Raw genomic sequence first — 22,148 nt, forward strand, 5'->3', positions numbered from 1 at the left:
GAAAACACATCGCCCCGTGATCAATTTGATAGATTATTAACGTTTACTAATACCTAAAGTTGGATTACAAAAGTATTTCGAAGTGTTTTGTGAAAGTTTATCGTCAACTTTTTTCATTTAAAAAAATGACGTAGCGTTTTGAAACAGTGTTTTTTTCTGAATCACACCGTTTCCATAGATTGATATTTTGGGTATATATGGACCGATTTAATCGAAAAAAAAAGACCCAATAGTGATGTTTATGGGACATATAGGAGTGCCAACAAAGAAGCTCGTCAAAGGTAATGAAAGTTTTATATTTTATTTCTGCTATTTGTGTAGCGCCGGCTACACTAATTATTTTGTTTACGTCGCTTTCAGGTATTTCGGGGTGTTGCATGCTATCAGATAATAGCTTCTCATGCTTTCGCCGAAAAGCATTTTAATAATCTGACTTGTTGGCTAGATTCACGAGTGTAGCTTTAATTCAGTACCCTGCATGTGTGTTTTAATGAACGTTTGAGTTTTATCGAGTGCTATTAGCATTTGGCGTAGCGCATTTGCATTTGCTGATGGCTAGATGAGACGATTGCGTCTCGGGTGGGCTTAAGAGGTAAGTCACTTATTTTTAATTGAATTGCTTAGTGCATCTGGCAAGCTCAGTAGCCTACAAATAGTGTATTTTATTCAAACGGCTGTATACGGGAAAATACATGTTTAAAAATGTTGATCAATTTAGATGACTCTTGGTCGACCAATGTATTTTTTTCGTCGGTGACAGCCATATCGGTGTGTTTTCCTTTCATACTAGGCCACATGTTGAACTGCATTACCATTTTGGGGAAGCATATTTTGCTGTGCACGTGCTTCTGTCGACACTGGTGTGTATGTTTATGTTCACTTGGTCAACTTTTGATGTCACTAAGTGTATATTGTATTCGAGTAGCCTATGTTCTGGCTGTCACACCTGTTTTGCTTAGATCGAAAGGATAACCATAGGAGCTAGTTCATAGCTAGGCCCAGTTTTTCTCCTGATAAGCTATCTTTCTGAAGGAGGTATTTTTATGGGCTCAGTCAAAGGTTTGACCCAGTGTAGAGAGTTGCCCAATAAGAGGGTACATGATTATCAAACCACACCTGGAATCTGAAAAGATGTATTGACCCAAACCACAGCGACTGGCTAAGTGTAGGATGTGGATTGAGAATGTCTTGACTTGGGCTTTGAGGTTAACCTCTGTCTGTGAGCTCAAACATGGGCCTTTACAGGGGTTCAGCACAGCCTTGTGCATCACTGTAACCTTAGGTTTAGGGCAATTTTAGAGTTATGGATATGACATTTGCACACAAAATGAGAAACAGAATGTCTCTCAGAATTTCCTTATCAAGCATAAATTAAAATGTTAATGTGTATATTTGTATAACCCTAAATGGGAAGTGTCGACACAATTCTAAATAATACCACAGTGGCGCAACAACAACTTCCGTTATGGATGTGATGGAAATGGACAGGCATTTTAGGGACAATGGATGCATCAGCAAAAGTCAATCTCAATCTTAGGGTAAAATATTAATAGCCGCTTTGAAAGTAAGGATTGACTACACAAAAACCAATGATGAAAATATAAAAGTGTGTGCATATATATATATATATATATATATATATATATATATATATATACACGCACACTTTTATATATATATATATATATATATATATATAATATATATAATGTGTGTGTGTGTATGTGTATATATATGTGTGTGTATGTATATATACATGCACGCATACACACTTCAGAGAGGACAATTGACCGTTGTGGATAATAAGTGTTTATATATTAAAGTTTTCTTTACTAAAATTCATCATACTTTTGTCATCTGACAATGCAGTGTACCTCAAATAACCAAGAAATCACCAGTATCTTGAATAATTATTGCATAGGCTCTAAGTGCACTTGTGGGTCCCATCTTAACCAACCATAAATACATTTAATTTCTTTATTTGAAGAACTCCGTTTTCATTCCGAATTAGAGTGCTACATACCTCAACAATTCATAACACTAGAGGTAAATGTTGTTATGGATGTGACATTCTGCGTTATGGATGTGACAGGGTCCCAAAAGACAGATCGCAAATGATGACACTGCATTCAAATGTACAATGTTTCAGTCATTTCATTTTAGATCGTTAATGACTGTTTTATTTAAAAAATATTTGTTTATTATCAATTACCTACTGAGTAACAGAATAAACATACAAAAACTAAATAAAATAAAAAATAGGACCTCATGCTTTATTAATCTCACACCCTTTAACCTCTCTGGGATATGTGGAACGGTAGCGTCCCACTTGGCCAAAAGCCAGAGAGAATGCAGAGCGCCAAATTCAAATAAATTCCTATAAAATCAAACTTCCATTAAATCACACGTAAGATACCAAATTAAAGCTACACGTGTTGTGAATCCAGCCAACATGTCAGATTTCAAAAGGGCTTTTTGGCGAAAGCAAACGATGCTATTATCTGACGATAGCACCTCCATAAACAAAATAACGTATTTCAACCCTGCAGGCGGGACACAACGCAGAAATAAAAATATAAATCATGCCTTTGAATAGCTTCTTCTGTTGGCACTCCAATATGTCCAATAAACATCACAAATGGTCCTTGTTCAATTAATTCTGTCTATATATATCCAAAATGTCAATTTATTTGGCGCGTTCGATCCAGAAAAACAACGGTTCCAACTTGCGCAACGTGACTACAAAATATCTCTGTTACCTGTAAACTTTGCCAAAACATTTCAAACTACTTTCATAATAGAACTAAGTTTTTTTTAAACGTAAATATAAATAAAATTGAAGACAGGATGATCTGTGTTCAATACAGGAAGAAAACAAACTGACGCATGCTTTCTGGTCATGCGCCTCTATCAAACAGTACACATGAAGTGACCCTCGTTCAAGATGGCCGTACTTCTTCATTACACAAAGGAATAACCTCAACCAATTTCTAAAGACTGGTGACATCCAGTGGAAGCGGTAGGAACTGCAATCAAGTCCCTTAGAAATCTGGATTCCCAATGAAAAACAATTTGAAGAGTGACCTAAAAAAAAGTCTGAATGGTTTCTCCTCAGGGTTTCGCCTGCTAAATAAGTTCTGTTATACGATTCAAACAGTTTTTTTAAAACTTCAGTGTTTTCAAACCATATATTCTGGGGATGAGTAGCAGGCCGTTGAATTTGGGCATGCTTTTCATCCAAAATTCCAAATGCTGCCCCCTATCCCAGAGAAGTTAATCTGCCAGCACATCAGGCTCAAAATCAGGCTTTATGAAATGTTACCTCCTCCCCCTGTTGTCCACAAAAGGACACAGGGACTGGACAACTTGACCTGCAGCCACCCAAGCCTTGTCCTCCTTGGCTGGGAAGATGTACACATCCTGTGTGGTAATTACTCTTGAACAGCATCGGAGTCAGTCTTTATCTGTTACCAGTCCCACAAACTGCAGAGTTTCGTCCCACAAACTGCAGTCCCCACCACCCCTATGGACTCTACAAGGTGTCAAAAGCATTCCACAGGAATACTGGCCCATATTGACTTCAATGCTTCAGTTGTCAAGTTGGCTGGATGTCCTTTGGGGGGTGGATCATTCATGATACACACGGGAACCTGTTGGGCGCGTGTCCCAGTAGCGTTGCAGTTCTTGACATAAACCGGTCCGTCTGGCACCTACTACCATGCCCCATTCAAAGGCACTTGTATTTTTTGTCTTGCCCATTTACCCTCTGAATGGCACACAATCCACGTCAATTGGGCTTAAAAATCATTCTTTAACCTGTCTCCTTCCCTTCATCTACACGGATTTGAAGTTGATTTAGGAAGTGACATCATCAATAAGGAATCATGGCTTTCACCTGGTCAGTGCATGTCATGGAAAGAGCAGTTAATGTTTTGTAGACTCGGTGTATACATCTAACCCTAGACTCAGGGATTGATACTCATTTCATTCTCTTGTTCATTTGAGATAGCTGTGCTCACTCCTCACTCGTCCCTTATCATCTCAACTATATCTTGACATATGTCATAATGTTAGATGTCTTTCCTGTGAACTTCATTTTATGCGAAATGGTAAAACAAATATGTTTCATTGAATTATAATCTACCAGTGGCACAGGGTTTGCACTTTCACAGACATTTCTTTTCAGGTCATAAATCACCTGAGACTACACAGATGCAGACAAATATTGTCACTGGGGGGTACCCGTAGTTACTCAAGGAAGTAAACAAACTCAGCATGACCAGTGAAAGTTTCTTATGGATTTTTAAGACTTTAATTATGTTTATGAATTTAAGACCTTTATTATGCCATGTGATCTAAGGCAATGGTCCAGTTAGCAGAACACATGATTGCAGTTCATAAGGGAACGAGAGTACACCCGAAATAGATCACACACACACAGATTGCCCGCTAGCTTGTTTACTAACATAAACACACTTCTGAATCTGTAGGAAGGGCATGAACATTCTATTATGATCGCGTTATGCAGTGCTGCTGACTAGTGAGTCATTGATCATGTTATGCGTCCGTAACGGTCACAGCCGTTACGCTTAGAACGAGTACTGACAGAAAGGAAACCCATTTATACATCACCTAAGCCCTAGATGAAAGTTAGCTTTGCACAGAAAGTTTGCATACAATCATACTTGAAACGCATCCACAGTAACAACCTTTCATCAAAAACATTACGGATGTGACACTCCCTGTCCAAATCAGCTTTCTAGCTTCACTTGAATTCTATACTAGCACTCAATGGACAAACATTTGTTTGATATGGTTTCATTAACCTTATTATTTGGTGAGAAACACAGTACTAAAACAAGTTCTGTGAGCCATTGCCGAAAGCTATCATATCTGGTTGACAAATGCTTATTTTGAAACTTTGTATTCTATTTGTAGTAACAATGACATTCAATTTGGCAAATATATATAGGCCAAATGTAGTCTTTACTTCAAAAGGCACACATTCAAGGCAAATATGAAAGTAGTTTAATTAGGAAATAAGCCATTTTAGTTTTTTCACACTCATTACTATGAAATTGCTCTTTAGCAGATTTGTCATTGCTTTGTCAACTTGCTTTGGCAGTCTCTCGCACCAGAGACATGGTTAGTCTTCGATTTAAGACTAATGTGCACTTTATAGTGAACAGAGCACTATTTGGGATGCGGTCTTGGCGTGCGAAGTGAAATGAATGAGTTTGTTTGAGACAGACTGGCAGCTGCGTATCCTGTAAGACCAGTCACACAAGGCACTAATGATCTGATCTACGGAGTTAACTGAAAGAAAAAAAAAAACGTTATCACAGGAGTGAGTCTGACAAGTTTATATTCCTGGCTAATGTCATAGAGGGCTAGGTATTGTGATGCATTTTGTCAGCCACGCTAAGGGTCAAATTAGGATATTTAGGACTTAGATCGAGGGTTATACTGGGTCTGATTATTTGATTGCAACAGTAGGCCTATCACCGAACAAAATTGACGTCGTAGAAAGCTAGCTATTTTTATGTCTTCTATCAGCCATGCTAGTGACTCAAACAGTTACCAGCTTTGTGAAGGTATTGAATGTTGTTCTATCTAGAAGACAAGCTACAGGTGTACAAAGTCAGCCTTGGAGCCATTTACAGTTGTGTATATGCAGGAAATGAAAGATAGGCATGGGAGTGGCAAATTGCCTAGCGTGTGCACTGTGCAGCCTTTTCTTTGCTATACTATGACTGGTGGAGAAATATAGGATCTGCATATCACCTAAACTCTCAGGGATCTTTCTATCATGGAAATCCTGGAATTTTTAAATGGTGTTTTCAGGCCTGGAAAAGTTTTTGAAAATGATCAAATCTGAAAAGTTATGGGAATGAATTTAATAATTTCTGTTACTGTAATTTATTTAGGCACAGTTTTTATTTATATATATATATGTATATATATCTTATAAAATAACAAAATCAACCTGTCAGCTAGGATAAGAATGACACTTTAGCCCTTGAGTTATTGCGCGCACCTCACCTGCATCTGTGCGAGACGAATGGGCCGTTGCTCATAGAGAGAGCCAGTCGGACATTGCATCAGCAGGTAGGCCTAGACTATAAAATATGATAGAGAACATACTGATAAGTAGGTAGCCTATTCAAAACATACAGTATCTTGTACGCTCTAGTTAACTTTTTAGCTATTAATGTTTAATGTACACCGACACTCACGAATAAGGACATATGAAGTTTATTTACTTTTTAAAACATCTACATACAGGATGTGTTCCCCCGCGGGACGGTTGAGCTAACATAAGCTAATGTGAATCGCATGAGGTTGTAAGTAACAAGAACATTTCCCGCGGCATAGACATATCTGATATGGGCAGAAAGCTTAAATTCTTGTTAGTCTAACTGCACTGTCCAATTTACATGAGCTATTACAGTGAAATAATACCATGCTATTGTTTGAGAGTGCATAGTTATGAACTTTAACATCTATTAATAAACCAATTAACCACATTTGGGCAGTCTTGATAAATTTTGTACAGAAATGCAATGGTTCATTGAATCAGTCTAAAACTTTGCACATACACTTTCTCTTGCATTTCAAAGATGATGGAACCTAACAAAAACAACAACATTTTTCTTGAAAGCTTGTTTTGTAGATGCTTCCAGTTGATTTGACCATCCAATGTATGGGACATTGCAACTCAATAGATGCTAGTCAGCCTGCAAAGTAAACACTTCTAAGGTAGCTAAGGGGAATTTCCAGAATAAAATTTGTTGGCTTGCTTCAGTTGATTAAAAATACTGAGTCTACCATGAGGCTTGGTCTGTATACCAGGGTATTTGGAAATAGCCACGGGATGGTTTTTCAATACCATTGAAACTATTTATTTTAAGGTTTTCTGTGCATTTTCATATTTGTTGTTACTTAAGTAAATACCTGCAGTCAACTTGTGCAATATGTAAGAAGATGAAGCAGTTTGCGTTAATCATTTCACCTGTCACATTATTTTGCATTATGAAGCTTACCGTAGTTTCCCAGCAGGAGCAGGTGAGTCCAGCTGTGTATTGACAGGGCCATGTATTATATTGAAAGTATACTTTATTTATTTAAATTTTGGCTTCAATAGAGTGATCAGGGGCATTCAACTATAGTTTTCCTTACCAGAAAATACATTAGTGAAACAGCTTTGTCAGAAAATAGCTTCATTTTCATCAGATGACAAGAGAAGTGCAACGCTATGTGACTGAAAGCTAAATGAGCTTACAATTAAAGGCCAAATGAGCTTACAATTAAAAAACCAAGGTATTTTGGGGAACAACTATGCATGGCTATAATCTTTCTGTTTGTCATAGAAAGAATGTAACCAGCTACATTTCCTTATGTTTTTCTTGCATTCTACTGGAGAAAAGTAGGCTGGCTTCACCAATAAAAGTACCAGAGAAAAGTAGAATTCTGCGTAAACGCGACACCTAAGTTTAATTTGCTAGTTATCAAGGTGACAGGACATCATATTGTTGGCTTTCTGCCATGGTGAAGTCAAAGCCCTTTGTTTGAGTTCTGTACAGCTTCCACTTCTCTTTTGATTTCCTTGTTTTTTTCCCTCTCGGTTTTCAGCCTGTCTGCTGCTCCTCCATCTTCTCAGAGCAGTCAGGCCTGTTGCCCTAGCGACTCCAGTGGATGTATGCTGCTCCAGAGCCAGTACTGTTAATTTGCATGATGTCTACCATTCGCTTTTAAATGTCCAAACTCACCCAAAAAAAACATTCGGTAGCACCTACCAATATACACTTAACAAAATGTAAAGTCTTGGTCCTATGTTCCGTGAGTTGAAAGAAAAGATACTAGAAATGTTCCATACGCACAAAAAGCTTGTCTCAAATGTTGTGCAAAAATGTGTTTACATCCCTATTAGTAAGAATTTCTTATTTGCCAAGATAATCCATCCACCTGACAGGGGTGGCATTTCAAGAAGCTGATTAAACAGCATGATCATTACACAGGTACACTGTATAATGGGGACAATAAAAGGCCACTCTAAAATGTACAGTTTTGTCACACAACACAATGCCGCAGCTGTCTTAAGTTTTGAGGGAGCGTGCAATTGGCATGCTGACTGCAGGAATGACCACCAGAGCTGTTGCCAGAGAATTGAATGTTCATTTCTCTACCGTAAGTCACCGCCAACATCATTTGAGAGAATTTGGTAGTACGTCCAACCAGCCTCACAACCGCAGACCACATGTATGGCGTCGTATGGGCGAGCGGTTTGCTGATGTCAACATTGTGAACAGAGTGCGCCCTGGTGGAGGTGGGGTTATGGTATGGTCAGGCATAAGCTACGGACAACAAATACAATTGCATTTTATACAGTTACCTAACAGGTATTCTACTTTGATGTATTGTACTTTGTGTGTGTGTGGGGGGGGGGGGGGGGGTTAATGACAGGAGGTGGTACATGTGATCTGAGAGCTCTTCATTCATTCTCCTGTGACCAGTTTGTGTATAACCCATGTGTGTGTGTATATTAGTGTGTGTATAACATTGTTATCCTGTCTCTGTAGCATTCACAGCAGAGCAGTACCAACAGCACCAGGAGCAGCTGGCCCTGATGCAGAAACAGCAGCTTGAGCAGATCCAACAGCAGCAACAGGCACAGCAGCAACAGGCACAGCAGCAGGCAAACACAGACCCATCCTCTACTACTACATCCACAGCACCACCACCCAACACACAGGTCAGTAGCACTCCTCTGCTCTGCTAAACCAGCCACTCACCTACTATAACCACATCTTTTCCAAAACGGCTTTGTGTGTATTTGTGTAGGTTTGCTTGTTTCGTTACGTTTCTTAGTCGAGCATCAGTCAAAAGTTTGTTAACACATGGAATAATGTAGTTTAAAAAAGTGTTAAACAAATCACAATATATTTTATATTTGAGATTCTTCAAATAGACACCCTTTCCCTTGATGAGAGCTTTGCGCACCCGTGGCTTTCTCTCAACCAGCTTCATCTGGAATGCTTTTCCAAAAGTCTTGGAGGAGTTCCCACATATGCTGAGCACTTGTTGGCTTCTTTTCCTTCACTCTGCGGTCCAACTCATAACAAACCATATCAATTGAGTTGAGTTTGGGTGATTGTGGTGGCCAGATCATCTGATGCAGGACTCCATCACTCTCTTTGGTCAAATAGCCCTTACACAGCCTGGAGGTGTTTTGGGTCATTGTCCTGTTGGGGGAAAAAATGATAGTTCCACTAAGCGCAAACCAGATGGGATGCCGTATCGCTGTAGAATGCTGTGGTAGCCATGCTGGTTAAGTGTGCCTTGAATTATAAATAAATCACAGACGGTGTCACCAGCAAAGCACCATCACACCACTTCCTCCATGCATCACGGTGGGAACTATACATGCAAAGATTATCCATTCACATACTCTGCATCTCACAAAGACACAGCGGTTGGAACTGAAAATCTCAAATTTGGTTTAATCAGACCCAAGGACAGATTTCCACCGGTCTAATGTCCATTGGTCGTGTTTTTTTGGCCCAAGCAAGTCTTCTTATTATTGGTGTCCTTTTAGTAGTGGTTTCTTTGCAGCAATTTGACCATGAAGTCCTGATTCACGCAGTCTCCTCTGAACAGTTGATGAGATGTCTGCAATTTCTGAGTCTGCTAACTCTGGGTCTTCCTTTCCTGTGGCAGTCCTCATGAGAGCCAGTTTCATCTTTGTGCTTGGTTTTTGCGACTGCATTTGAAGAAACTTTCGTTTCTTGAAAGTTCTTGAAATTTTCCGGATTGACTGACCTTCATTTCTTAGTGTACCACCCCTACCTTGTCACAACACAACTGATTGGCTCACATGCATTAAGGAGGACAGAAATTCCACAAATTTATCTTTTAACAAGGAACGCGTGTTCATTGAAATGCTTTCCAGGTGACTACCTCATGAAGCTGTGAAGAATACCAAGAGTTTGCAAAGCTGTTTTCAAGCCAAAATGGCAGGTACTTTGATAAATCTCAAATATAAAATATGTTTTGTTTTAACACTTTATTTGGTTACTACATGATTCCATGTGTTATTTCATAGTTTTGTCTTCACTATTATTCTACAATGTAGAAAATAGTTTAAAAAAAGAAAGAAATCCTGGAATGAGTAGGTGTGTCCAAACTTTTGACTGGTACTGTATATATATTTTTTCCATGGTTCACAAGACACCTGTCTGATCCACCTGACTAATCCATTGAGGAAGCTGTGGGGATGCCACGGTCTGAGAAGGGGGGTGTAGCTAAGATACACAAGGTGCATCTCTCTCCAGAATGCGCGCTCCCTCCATTTCGTGTACATTCATTGTTTCATAACTTCATTCTGTGAATTGTTTGCCCTTTGATTGTTAATCTATAATTTCCCCATTACGTACTGTATATCACCGGTAGTATCTTAAATTTACTGCCAAAAATTTTGGCCACGACTGTAGGTCATTTCATATAACGATACATATTACGATAAACACATTTTCTGTAAATTCAATGAATAAATAGTTTATATAAAATGACCACATGTCAAGGCCTATTTCTTATTACATTTTTAATTATACTCATCAAATTAAAGGTATTTGGTACCTTGGGTCGGGTGTTAGCACCAACTCATGAAACTCCGGTTTCTCGACCTTGTAAATTGGGGCCATGTCTTTGCAGGTGTAAGTTGTAACGGCAGCTGTTATCTCCTGCCATCTTCGTGGTTCTTCGCCATGTGCCACGGGCAAAAGCCTCTTGCAACGTCTGAGTTGGGGGTTTGTTTTGAGCATTCCGCTGTACTTTTTGGGACCTCATCCGTAGACTCTCTATATACTGTTTCACATGATTCTTGCGTAGGTGGTAAAAGAGGTTAGTGGTGTGCCTGTGGCATATTTTGCGGAGGACGGATTTCTGGTCCGTGTCAGAATTTTCATACCCAAACCACGTCCATTATTAGTAGCCTAACAGTTAAGAGTGCTGTGCCATTAACCGAAGGCTGCTGGTTCGAATCCCTGGGCCGACTAGGCGAAAAACCTGTCAGTGTCCTTATTGCTCCTATAAGTCGCTCTGGATAAGAGCGTCTGCTGAATGATGTAAATATAAAATGTGACAATAGTTTCTCCAATGTATTAAAAAAATATTTCCTGGTCTCCCTTTTGATAACTACTCGGCATGAAATGGAAAGATGTAATGCTCTGATCCAGTGGAAATGTCATAAAACACCTGATTTACTTCTTATCCTTTGCACAAGTTGCGAACAGCTGTGTCTGTCCTGAGCACACTGGCGGGGGAGGCTCTGAGGGCCCAGATCATGTTGCAAGCTTGTAAACCTGAGCTTCGGACCAGACACAGTTGATAGTTGATAAGATGATTCACGTTTTTTGCAGACAGGCCATGCGTAGCCAAAATGATTTATAGGATGCTTTATTATTATCTGTATATTTTCTACCTGCAGGCTGCAATGTTTTTCTGTTGGCTTTGTGTGCTATTTTTACATCGTTGGCAATAGAAGGTACTTTTAGATTTTAGTAATTTTCTTTTAGATATAGTTTTGATTAACCACATGACAATGATTGAGATACAGACTAGTATATAGATTAAATTAAACTGTTCTACGGAAATGTGCATATGAAAATCAGAACTGGCACGCCGGGTCGGTAGAAATTGTAAGAGAAATTGGACCTCCCAAATGGAAAAGGTTGCCGATCCCTGGTTTATCCGGCTACTGGTAACTTCAGGAGCGTAACAGCAGAGTTGGAGCAGGGTCAAGAACAGTTTTTTTTTTTTTTTTTTAGACCATCTTGATCTCTGACTCTCTTGAATAATTTGTCTTAATTATTTAATCAAACAGTGTTCTTAACTTCTTAAGGTATAGGGGGCAGAATTTTCACTTTTGGATAAATAGCGTGCCCAAATTCAACTTCCTGCTACTCATGCCAAGAATATAAGATATGCATATTATTAGTAGATTTGGAAAGAAAACACACGAATGTTTCTAAAACTGTTTGAATCATGTCTGTGACTATAACAGAACTTATGTAGCAGGCAAAATCCCGAGGACTAACCGTTCAGAATTTCTTTTTTTAAGTTCTCTGTCTGTTCAGTGAATTCTCATTGGGAAATGATATTTTTTAGGGAACTTGTTTTCTGTTCCTACCGCTTCCACTGGATGTCACCAGTCTTTGGAATTTGGTTGAGGTTATTCATTTGTGCAATGAAAAAGTACGGCCATCTAGGAACTGTGTAACACTGTTGAGAGTTGCGCAAGACTTGAAAAGTAGCTTGGTTTGTTGTCTTCCCGTATTGAACACCGATAGACCCGTCTTCAATTTGATGAATTGTTAACGTTTAAAAATACCTAAAGTTGTATTACAAAAGTAGTTTGAAATATTTTGTAGTGACTTTGCGCAATTTGGAAGCTGTTTTTTCAAAAGCGCCAAATAAATGGACATTTTGGATATATATGGATGGAATTAATCGAACAAAAGGACTAATTGTGATGTTTATGGGACACATTGGAGTGCCAACAAAAGAAGCTCGTCAAAGGTAAGGCATGTTTTATATTTTATTTCTGTGTTTTTTGTAACGCCTGCAGGGTTGAAATAGCTTCTTATCCTTTCGCCGAAAAGCCTTTTTAAAATCTGACATGTTTGCTGGCTTTAATTTAGTATCTTACATGTGTGACTTAATGAAAGTTCGATTTTTATTTGAATTTGCCGCACTGCATTTTCCCTGGCTTTTGGCCAAGTGGGACGCAAGCGTCCCCTATACCATAAGAAGTTAACCTCTCTGGGATCTCCAAAGCCAGTGAAAATGCAGAGCGCCAACATGTCAGATTTCAAAAAAGCTTTTCGGCGAAAGCATACGATGCTATTATCTGAGGATAGCACCTCAGTAAACAAAGAGAGAGAAGCATATTTCAACCCTGCAGGCGCGACACAAGACGAAGAAATAAAATATATAATTCATGCCTTACCTTTGACAAGCTTCTTTTGTTGGCACTCCAATATGTCCCATAAACATCACAAATGGTCCTTTTGTTTGATTAATTCCGTCGATATATACAGTGGGGCAAAAAAAGTATTTAGTTAGCCACCAATTGTGCAAGTTCTCCCACTTAAAAAGATGAGAGGCCTGTAATTTTCATCATAGGTACACTTCAACTATGACAGACAAAATGAGAAAAAAAATAGTTTGTAGGATTTTTTATGAATTTATTTGCAAATTATGGTGGAAAATAAGTATTTGGTCACCTACAAACAAGCAAGATTTCTGGCTCTCACAGACCTGTAACTTCTTTAAGAGGCTCCTCTGTCCTCCACTCGTTACCTGTATTAATGGCACCTGTTTGAACTTGTTATCAGTATTAAAGACACACTCCAAACTCCACTATGGCCAAGACCAAAGAGCTGTCAAAGGACACCAGAAACACAATTGTAGACCTGCACCAGGCTGGGAAGACTGAAAATGCAATTACAGGCCTCTCATCTTTTTAAGTGGGAGAACTTGCACAATTGGTGGCTGACTAAATACTTTGTTTGCCCCACTGTATATCCAAAATGTCCATTTATTTGGCACGTTTGATCCAGAAAAACACCGGTTCCAACTTGCGCAAAATGACTACAAAAAATCTCAAAAGTTACCTGTGAACTTTTGCCAAAACATCTATAACTACTTTTGTAATACAACTTCAGGTATTTTTTTACGTAAATAATAGATCAAATTGAAGACGGATGATCTGTGTTCAATACAGGAGGAAAACAAACTGTAGCTAGCTTTCTGGTCACGCGCCTCTATCTAACAGTACACTTGAAGTGACCCTCATTCTGAACAGGGCTACTTCTTCATTACACAAAGGAAAAACCTCAACCAATTTCTAAAGACTGTTGACATCCAGTGGAAGCGGTAGGAACTACAAGAAGGTCCCTTAGAAATCTGGATTCCCAATGAAAAACATTGAAAAGAGTGACTTTAAAATACATTTTTTTAAATCCCAATGGTTTGTCCTCGGGGTTTCGCCTGCTAAATAAGTTATATACTCACAGACATGATTCAAACAGTTGTAGAAACTTCAGAGTGTTTTCTATCCAAATCTACTTATAATATGCATATCTTATCTTCTGGGGATGAGTAGCAGGCAGTTGAATTTGGGCATGCATTTAATCTGGATGTGAAAATACTGCCCCCTGTCACCAAGCATAAGACACGCTCGGTACATGTAGCTGATTTTATTAGAACACAGGGTGTCTTTATATATATTTTTTTTTTAAATACACGTTTCTAAAATTCAGACCAATCGATTGGTTGAAAGAAAAGACTACTATCGATCGACCAAGATTTGTTTTTAGTCGGGGAAAGCCCTCGAAGCCAGAAAGCCTTTGTGCTGCTTTGAGGGAGCTTTGCATCCTGTCTGAAAAAATAACCAGGGGAACGACTGGTTTCACTGACTCTTCCATGTTTAATATGCTCAGTGGTTGTACAATCACATCACTCGGTCTGTCTCCATCTGTCCTTCCTCCAGTGTATAATATCTAAGACGTTAGACTCGGCCAGCGCCCAGTTTGCTGCCTCTGCCCTGGTGACCACGGACCAGCTGATGGCCTTCAAGGGCAAGGAGGAGGGGGTTCTGGGAAGTGGCGTCAACGGGGTCTTTCCAGGCTCAGGTGAGCAGCAGCGCCAATGGGATCTGAGCTCTTTGGGCCCTGGTTAAAAGTAGTACACTATATATGGATAGAGTACCATTGTAGGACGCAGACCAGATTTGCAAATAAATACAATTTGAATAGAGAGACAGGACTGTAGAGTTGAGGAAGTGCTCTAGTCTTATCAAAGTATTTTCTTTACCCATCTCCTCACAGCATTTTACTGATGAATGACATGTATGGTATAGTCTAATGTATTAATGTCTCCCTCCCTCAGGAGTGTACAAAAGCTTACACCTCGCCAGCACCACCCACACCCACCACCCCAACACCAACCAGACTCCCACTCCTCCTCCATCAGCCCCCACTTTCCTCAAGCCCTCCTCCACCACTACATCCCCTGTCACCGCCTCCTCCCTCAGCTCTCCAGCTAACGCCCACGGGAATCCCCTCCACTTGGGTAGCAACACTGCCAACTCCACCCCCACTCAGGTCCTGATAGGGAACAACGTCCGTATGAGCGTACCCTCCTCCCCTGTCCTCCCCAGTCTGGGCGGCACCACCACGCGCCACAGCCACATACCCAGGGCTCTGGGAGCCTTGCCCTCCTCTGCCTTAAAGATGGCTGCCAACACCAACTGTCAGATGCCCAACAAGGTCACCGGGGCTTCTACCATGGACATAGGATCCAGGTGAGATGATTTAACATATACTAACAAATTCACTTTGAATAACATACTGTTTAAGGCATGCCCTGACTTTAACTGAATGCTATTATAAAAACATACTCTGACACAGACCAAGGCTATTCACAAATGATAAGGTTAGGGGTTGTGATGAATCTGTTATTTGTTTTAATTAATTGGTTAAGCCATGCCTTAATCTTGAAACTACCCCTCCCGGATCCGGGAGAATTGTCATCAACTGACCCTAATTAGCATAACGCAATGGACAAAAAATATTACTAGAAAATATTCATGTTCATGAAATCACAAGTGAAATATATTGAAACACAGCTTAGCCTTTTGTTAATCACCCTGTCATCTCAGATTTTGAAATTATGCTTTACAGCCAAAGCTAGAAGATAGCCTAGCATAGCATTATGCCTAGCTAGCAACAGGCAGCTTGGTCACAAAAATCAGAAAAGCAATCCAATTAAATCGTTTACCTTTGATGAGCTTCGGATGTTTTCACTCACGAGACTCCCAGTTAGACAGCAAATGTTCATTTTGTTCCATAAAGATTATTTTTATAGCCGAAATACCTCCGTTTGTTCTTCAAATTTTGTTGAGAAATCCAACGGAAATTGCGGTCACGACAACGCCGAAAAATATTCCAAATTCGATCCATAATATCGACAAACATGGCAAACGTTTTTTATAATCAATCCTCAAGGTGATTTTCAAATATCTATTTGATAATATATCAACCGGGACAATTGGCTTCTTAGTAGGAGCGAGAGGAGCAATGGCCGCCTTTGTCTATTACGCACAAATCACTCTGAGAGCCACCAGCTGACCACTGACGCAATGTTGTCGTTCACGCTCATTTTTCAAAATAAAAGCCTGAAACTATGTCTTGTGACTGTAGACACATTAGGGAAGCCATAGAAAAAGGAATCTGGTTGATATACCTTTCAATGCTCAATAGGGAGCCATAGGAACGCAGAGGTTTCAAAATAAGAGTCACTTCCTGATTGGATTTTTCTCAGACTTTCGCCTGCAATATCAGTTCTGTTATACTCAGACAATATTTTTACAGCTTTGGAAACTTTAGAGTGCTTTCTATCCTAAGCTGTCAATTATATGCATATTCTAGCATCTTGGCCTGAGAAATAGCCCGTTTACTTTGGGAACATTATTTTTCCAAAAATGAAACTACTGCCCCCTAGTCTCGAGGTTAAACAAATGTTATCAACATACAGAGTTAAAGTTAATACGGGGTCTAATGGAAGCAGTTTTTGACATGGTGTTTGTCTTGTATTCTTCCAGGGATAATCACGATCAAGACAAACCAGCTCTGAACAGTATAGCGGACAACACAGTGGCCATGGAGGTGACGTAGCAGAGTGGTGGTGGTGCTGCTAGCTACCATGACAGTCCAGCCAGGCCCAACGCTACCCAACCCTCTGCTGGCCAACCAGTCCTCTGCTGAGAGTCTGCTGCTACTCTCTGAATCCACTCTTTAGGTGCTGTGCATCGTAGCATTGGGAATGCAAAAGGGACGGTCGGCGGGACTCCACACACATACACACAACGGACTACATACGGAGTACGGACAGACACGTTTCCACGGCAACTGTGGGGATTACATGGGTTGCAATTCTCATCTCTCATGCTTTTTAAATGTTTTTGTTTTTGTATTCGTTACTGTTAATAAGAGTAAAAATTGACATTGTGTAAATTATGAATATGGCAAATTAGTATCTGTACAGTAACTAAATATTTGTAATACCCCCCCTTGTATATATGTTACTTGAATACAGAAACTTGTTTTATTTGTGATGTTTTGCACTTGGGAATAAAAATAAAAAAGCGATAAACTTGTGAGTGTGAGATGTGAGAGTTGTATAAACAAAAGAGACATTTCAGAAGAGACGTTTCATCACATGCATGGTGCAGAGCCTGCTGTTTTATCTATTTATTGTGCTGTGTTTACAGTTTCCTTTTTCCCTCTTTTTTTTGCACTGTACCTTCATTGGTTCCTGTGCTGTAGTAAATGTTAGGTAGCTACGGACTCCTGGGTATTTTGTATATTGTAAACACAATGCAGGTTTTTCCCCCCCTTTGGGTCCCTGCGCTTTTCTTTGGATCATGTGGAATTCAATGGTGATATACAGATAGACTCTGTGGGGAGGGGAGCCAGAGGTGGAGGACATGGTCAGCTTTTGTTCACTTCACTTAGCGGGGTTAAAGCTCTTCCTGGGATCTTCCATTTACGTTATCCCGATACAAGTAACAAACTAGGGATGAAGTCTCTTCCTAGAAGCATCTCTCTCATGCTTCTGATTCAAAGCACTTATCGATTTTGTTTTCTGTTTTTTTATCAATATTAATGCTGCTTTTGTATAATTTTGGTCCCTTGTTTTCATGCAATGCCCCCCCCCCCTTAATTATTTTAACCCCACACACATTTTTGTAAAACAGAATTGAGTTATTTTTGTATTTTTCTCCTGTTTTTGTGGTTTAAAAAAAATGATTGTAAGCTTCTTCGTATTGACAGACTTCATTATTTTGTTACTTGTTTATGCAGAGGTGATAAGGGAGGTGAATGGCAGTTACAATTGCTGTATGTATCATCATTCCAATTTCTGACAAGAAAAAAAAAATGCTAATGGGGGGTAGCTATGGAGAAAGGCTAATTTTCTCTTATCTCACCATTTCAAACTCCAGACGGCTGCAAGGCCAAAAACCACAAGTGTCGGGTGCCTTCCCTTGGGGGAAAAAAACGTGCTCTCTTCTGTGAAGAGTAAGGCACAAAAACAGTGCTACTCCTAGTAGTACTTTTTGTCTGTGTCGTCAGAATCTGAATGCCCAGTCCAATGGCAGGATTTATCCTTGAGGTTTTCTTGTCCCACCTGGAGGCTGAAAAGAATAATGAAAATAAAAAAGTGACAGAACTCTACGATAATATAAGACAATAAAGCCCAGGTCATTATATGTGGAATATGTGGCTCTTTGTGTTCTGTTGGGTGAATGTTATGGTCCTGTGTGTGTGTGTGTGTGTGTGAGCAAAAATGTGCATATTTTAAGAACGAGATGTTTTGAATAATGTAACTCATGCCATGCAGGGTTTGTGTATGCCTATGGATGTTTCAACTGGGTGGCTGTGTGTGTAAGAGAGTAAAAGCGCAATGTTTTGGGGGGAGTTTTAAGATGGTTTATACTGCATTGTTGCATCTTGTTTACATTATCACATTTTGATGCTGTAATTAAAGCACAAGTATCACTGAGCTGAAAGCCATCCGGTTTCCCATTTAAAACAGATTACTCAAAGGGTAAATAAATGTTAGTGTGATTGTGCGTGTCTGAGTGCATGCCTCGCAGGTTGACATTACCTAAACTATTAGCACCCTGTTTGAAAGGAACAATGACATACTGAAAGAAAAGACCACGCATTCTTTGACCAAGTGTAACCTCATTATTTGATTGTTATTGGGAACAAAAATGCCAAGCATTACATGCAAAGGGAATTATCCCCCTTTCTTGCCCAAATGGTATCCTATTCCTGACGTAGTGCACTACTTTGGACCAGGACCTAGTGCGTTAATAAAAATAAATAATGTACTATATAGGGAATAGGGTGCCATTTGGCACTCGGACCATGCAGGCATGTTCATAATTGATTCCACACCAGCGGATCCCAACAGCACAGCCAAGATAATTCAGTCCCTCTGTAACCACCACACATAAAACAACGAATCAAGTCGGCTTTCTCATTACAACAGTCTTCGGTAACATCCCAAATGGCACTGTATTCCATACATAGTGCACTACTTTGAACCTGGCCCTAGTCCAAAGTAGTGCACTTTGTCAGGAATAGGGTGTTGGGCTGCTTCAAGCACTCTGACGTGAGAGAGAAATAAAACTGCACACACACACTCCCAACAATACACTCACACTGCTCCCAGGGACAATTCACCATGACAACGCTATGCCGTCAAGATACAGCTCGGCAGCACATGGAATTACTCTGCTTTCCGTTAACCCCTCCAAGCAAACAGCTGAAATATAAAGCTCACTCTCTTCGTCTGTCATTCACTCTCAAATTTCCCTCATTCTGTAAATATGAATTCTTTGGCTTGGGTTTAGCTTTCAGAGTATAGCACAAAATGGACCGCGTGACCAAGATAACCCTGGTGGAAAACAAGATGCATCTGTTCACAACTGGATCAGATGTCTTCTTCAGGGAGGTGATTGGAAGGGCTGACAGCCAAGCAGGTTTAACCCCTTGCTCGCCACCTCACTCCATCTCCCCCTCTGTCTCCCTCAGTCCCCCATCAACCCTCACCCTGGCCAACAGGTGCAGTAGTCTGAAAGGGAATGGGGACTTTGTTGATTGATAGCCTGGTACTGTCTATGATATGACTTCTCAAAAATATAATTTTACCTCTGGAGAGAGTTAGCCTTTCCTGTATAACATGATCACATTACTCAGGGATGAATTATGATTTGCTTCTCAGTAGGGTTAGATTAGACTTTTTCGAAAGAGATGGAAGAATGAAGAAGTTTAATGACTATGTTACGTCCCATGCATTTGTGTTATGTGAGTCCGCCAGATCAGAGGCAGTAGGGATGACCACATGTTCTCTTGATAACTACATGAATTGGACCATTTTCCTATCATGCAAAGCATTTAAAATGTAATGAGTACTTTTGGGTGTCAGGGAAATTGTATGGAGTAAAAAGTACATTATTGTACTTAGTGAAGTAAATGTAAAAGTTTTCAAAAAAATAAATAGTAAAGTACAGATACACAGAAAAAACAACTTATGTAGTACTTTAAAGTATTTTTACTTAAGTACTTTACACCACTAGCCATTTGGGGCACAGCCTATTTCATTCAAGTGAGGTGATGTAGTCAGACTCAGCTCTGTTTTCAAGCTGGTTGTCTTCACTTTGACATGTGAGCAGAATAAAGTGCATAGTGTGAAGCTGTGGTAAACAGGCTGTGTCCCAAATGACACCCTATTCCCTTTATTGAGCACTACTTTTGACTAGGGTCCATATTGCTCTGGTCAAAAGTAGTGCACTATATATGCTGTCACTGTGGACACAGTTGTAGTGTGAGATCAATCTGTACTGAACTTTTCTATTTCACCGGGTGTCTACTCTTCAATGGAGACACATACAGACACATACACACATTGCAACACTCAGTCACCTATGCTGGACTGAAACAAACTCAAGCTGAGGAGGGTCAAGCCAGGTTAAATGTTGCAGCCAGCCAGTGCTGTTGAAGTCCTTGAGTGAAAATTGCACTCAATAGAGAGTGGCCATTTTCCTTAGATGGCCATTCTCTCTAGATGGCCATTCTCTTTAGATGGTATTATGAGTGTTCCTCCGTCTGTGCTCAAGTGGAGAAAACACTTATGAAAACACTCTACTGTGGCAGCCTTTTACAGAGCTCTCAGTAAGAGTGGGTTTTTTAACAGGAACATTGGGTTTTTATTGGCTGATCTCAGAGTGTTGACTGTTGGATGTTCTGGTTCTGTGCATATTTCAGCAAGAGAGCTCAACCAGTGATTTATGTGATGTATGTTTCTTCATGTATACTGATCTAAGAATGTCTGCATGTTTGGACATTTGTGAGCTTCTGTTTATTTTTTTCAGTGTCATGTCATTCTGATGCAGACGGCCTGCAGCGACAGTGTGACACACTAGGGAACAAGTCACTAGTCTGGGCTGAGCTTGGGGACACCAAACAGAGTAAGAACTTACAGAATAACCACATGAATTTCACATTTCCATTTAACAGACACTCTTATCCAGAGCAACTTCCAAGAGCAATTAGGGTTAAGTGCCTTGCTCAAGGGCACATCCTCAGATTTTCACCTAGTTGTCTCGGGGATTTGAACCAGCAGCACCCTGCCTAGGGAGATCACGTGATCACATGTGATCTTATGTGAAGTTAATGTGATAACGTGACAACATATAAAAGTAACATGTGATAACATAATACACGTGAAAACATGATCTAATGTGAAATAAATGTGAAAACATACGGATGAAACTACAAATTTGAGCACATGATAACATGAGCTCATGAAATAAACGTGACAACACGGGGATGCAAAATTTCAAGTGTTTTTTACATGTGAGAATGCAATTTCACATGAGGGTTAGATTTTCACAGGAGGTGAAAACGTTATTCTCCTCAAATGTAAAAAGGTGGTGTTAACATGTGAACTCTAAATATAACACATGTGAACATATGGAGGCTGCTGAGGGGAGGACGGCTCATAATAATGGCTGGAATGGAGTCAATGGAATGTTATCAAATACAGCAAAGATGTGGTTTCCAGGTGGTTGATATCACTCCATTGACTCCATGCCAGACATTCTCCTTCCAGACATTCATGAGCCGTCCTCCTTCAGCAGCCTCCACTGATGGTTTACATGTGAACAACTGAACATTTCAGCTCAACATGTGAAAACATCTATTTCACATGTGAAACTCAGTCATTGACAGACATGGTGGCGTGGCAGGAAGATCGGCATGAGGTTGTGAGTTCAAATCCCAGGTGAGTGTCACTTTCGTCGTAACGAGGAGACCAAGGCGCAGCTTAATTGGAATACATTCTTCTTTTATTAAAACGTAGAACACTTAAACAAACTAACAAAACGAACGTGAAGCTATAAACAACTAGTGCTGACATGCAACTACACAGACAATAACCCACAAAACCAAAATGAAAATGGCAACCTAAATAGGATCTGGACTGCCGAGGCGCATTGTAGGCGTGGTGCATGGTGC

At 39.9% G+C, this 22,148-nt stretch overlaps 1 protein-coding gene across 3 annotated transcripts in view; it reads left to right on the top strand.

The window, feature by feature from the left end:
* The window catches only part of LOC109908739 (enhancer of polycomb homolog 1-like), a 69,102-nt gene extending 50,764 nt beyond the window's left edge, over positions 1-18,338 (top strand). For all 3 annotated transcript variants that reach the window (XM_031796338.1, XM_020507403.2, XM_020507404.2), the window contains exons 11-14: positions 8,580-8,752; positions 14,552-14,693; positions 14,950-15,364; positions 16,664-18,338. In XM_031796338.1, the coding sequence (XP_031652198.1) occupies positions 8,580-8,752; positions 14,552-14,693; positions 14,950-15,364; positions 16,664-16,736 (803 nt within the window). In that variant the 3' untranslated portion in view covers positions 16,737-18,338. The remainder of the gene's footprint in view (positions 1-8,579; positions 8,753-14,551; positions 14,694-14,949; positions 15,365-16,663) is intronic.
* Positions 18,339-22,148: the final 3,810 nt, after the last annotated feature.

The sequence above is a fragment of the Oncorhynchus kisutch genome, linkage group LG18 (genome assembly GCF_002021735.2).
Source record: "Oncorhynchus kisutch isolate 150728-3 linkage group LG18, Okis_V2, whole genome shotgun sequence".
In the NCBI taxonomy this organism is placed as follows: domain Eukaryota; kingdom Metazoa; phylum Chordata; class Actinopteri; order Salmoniformes; family Salmonidae; genus Oncorhynchus; species Oncorhynchus kisutch.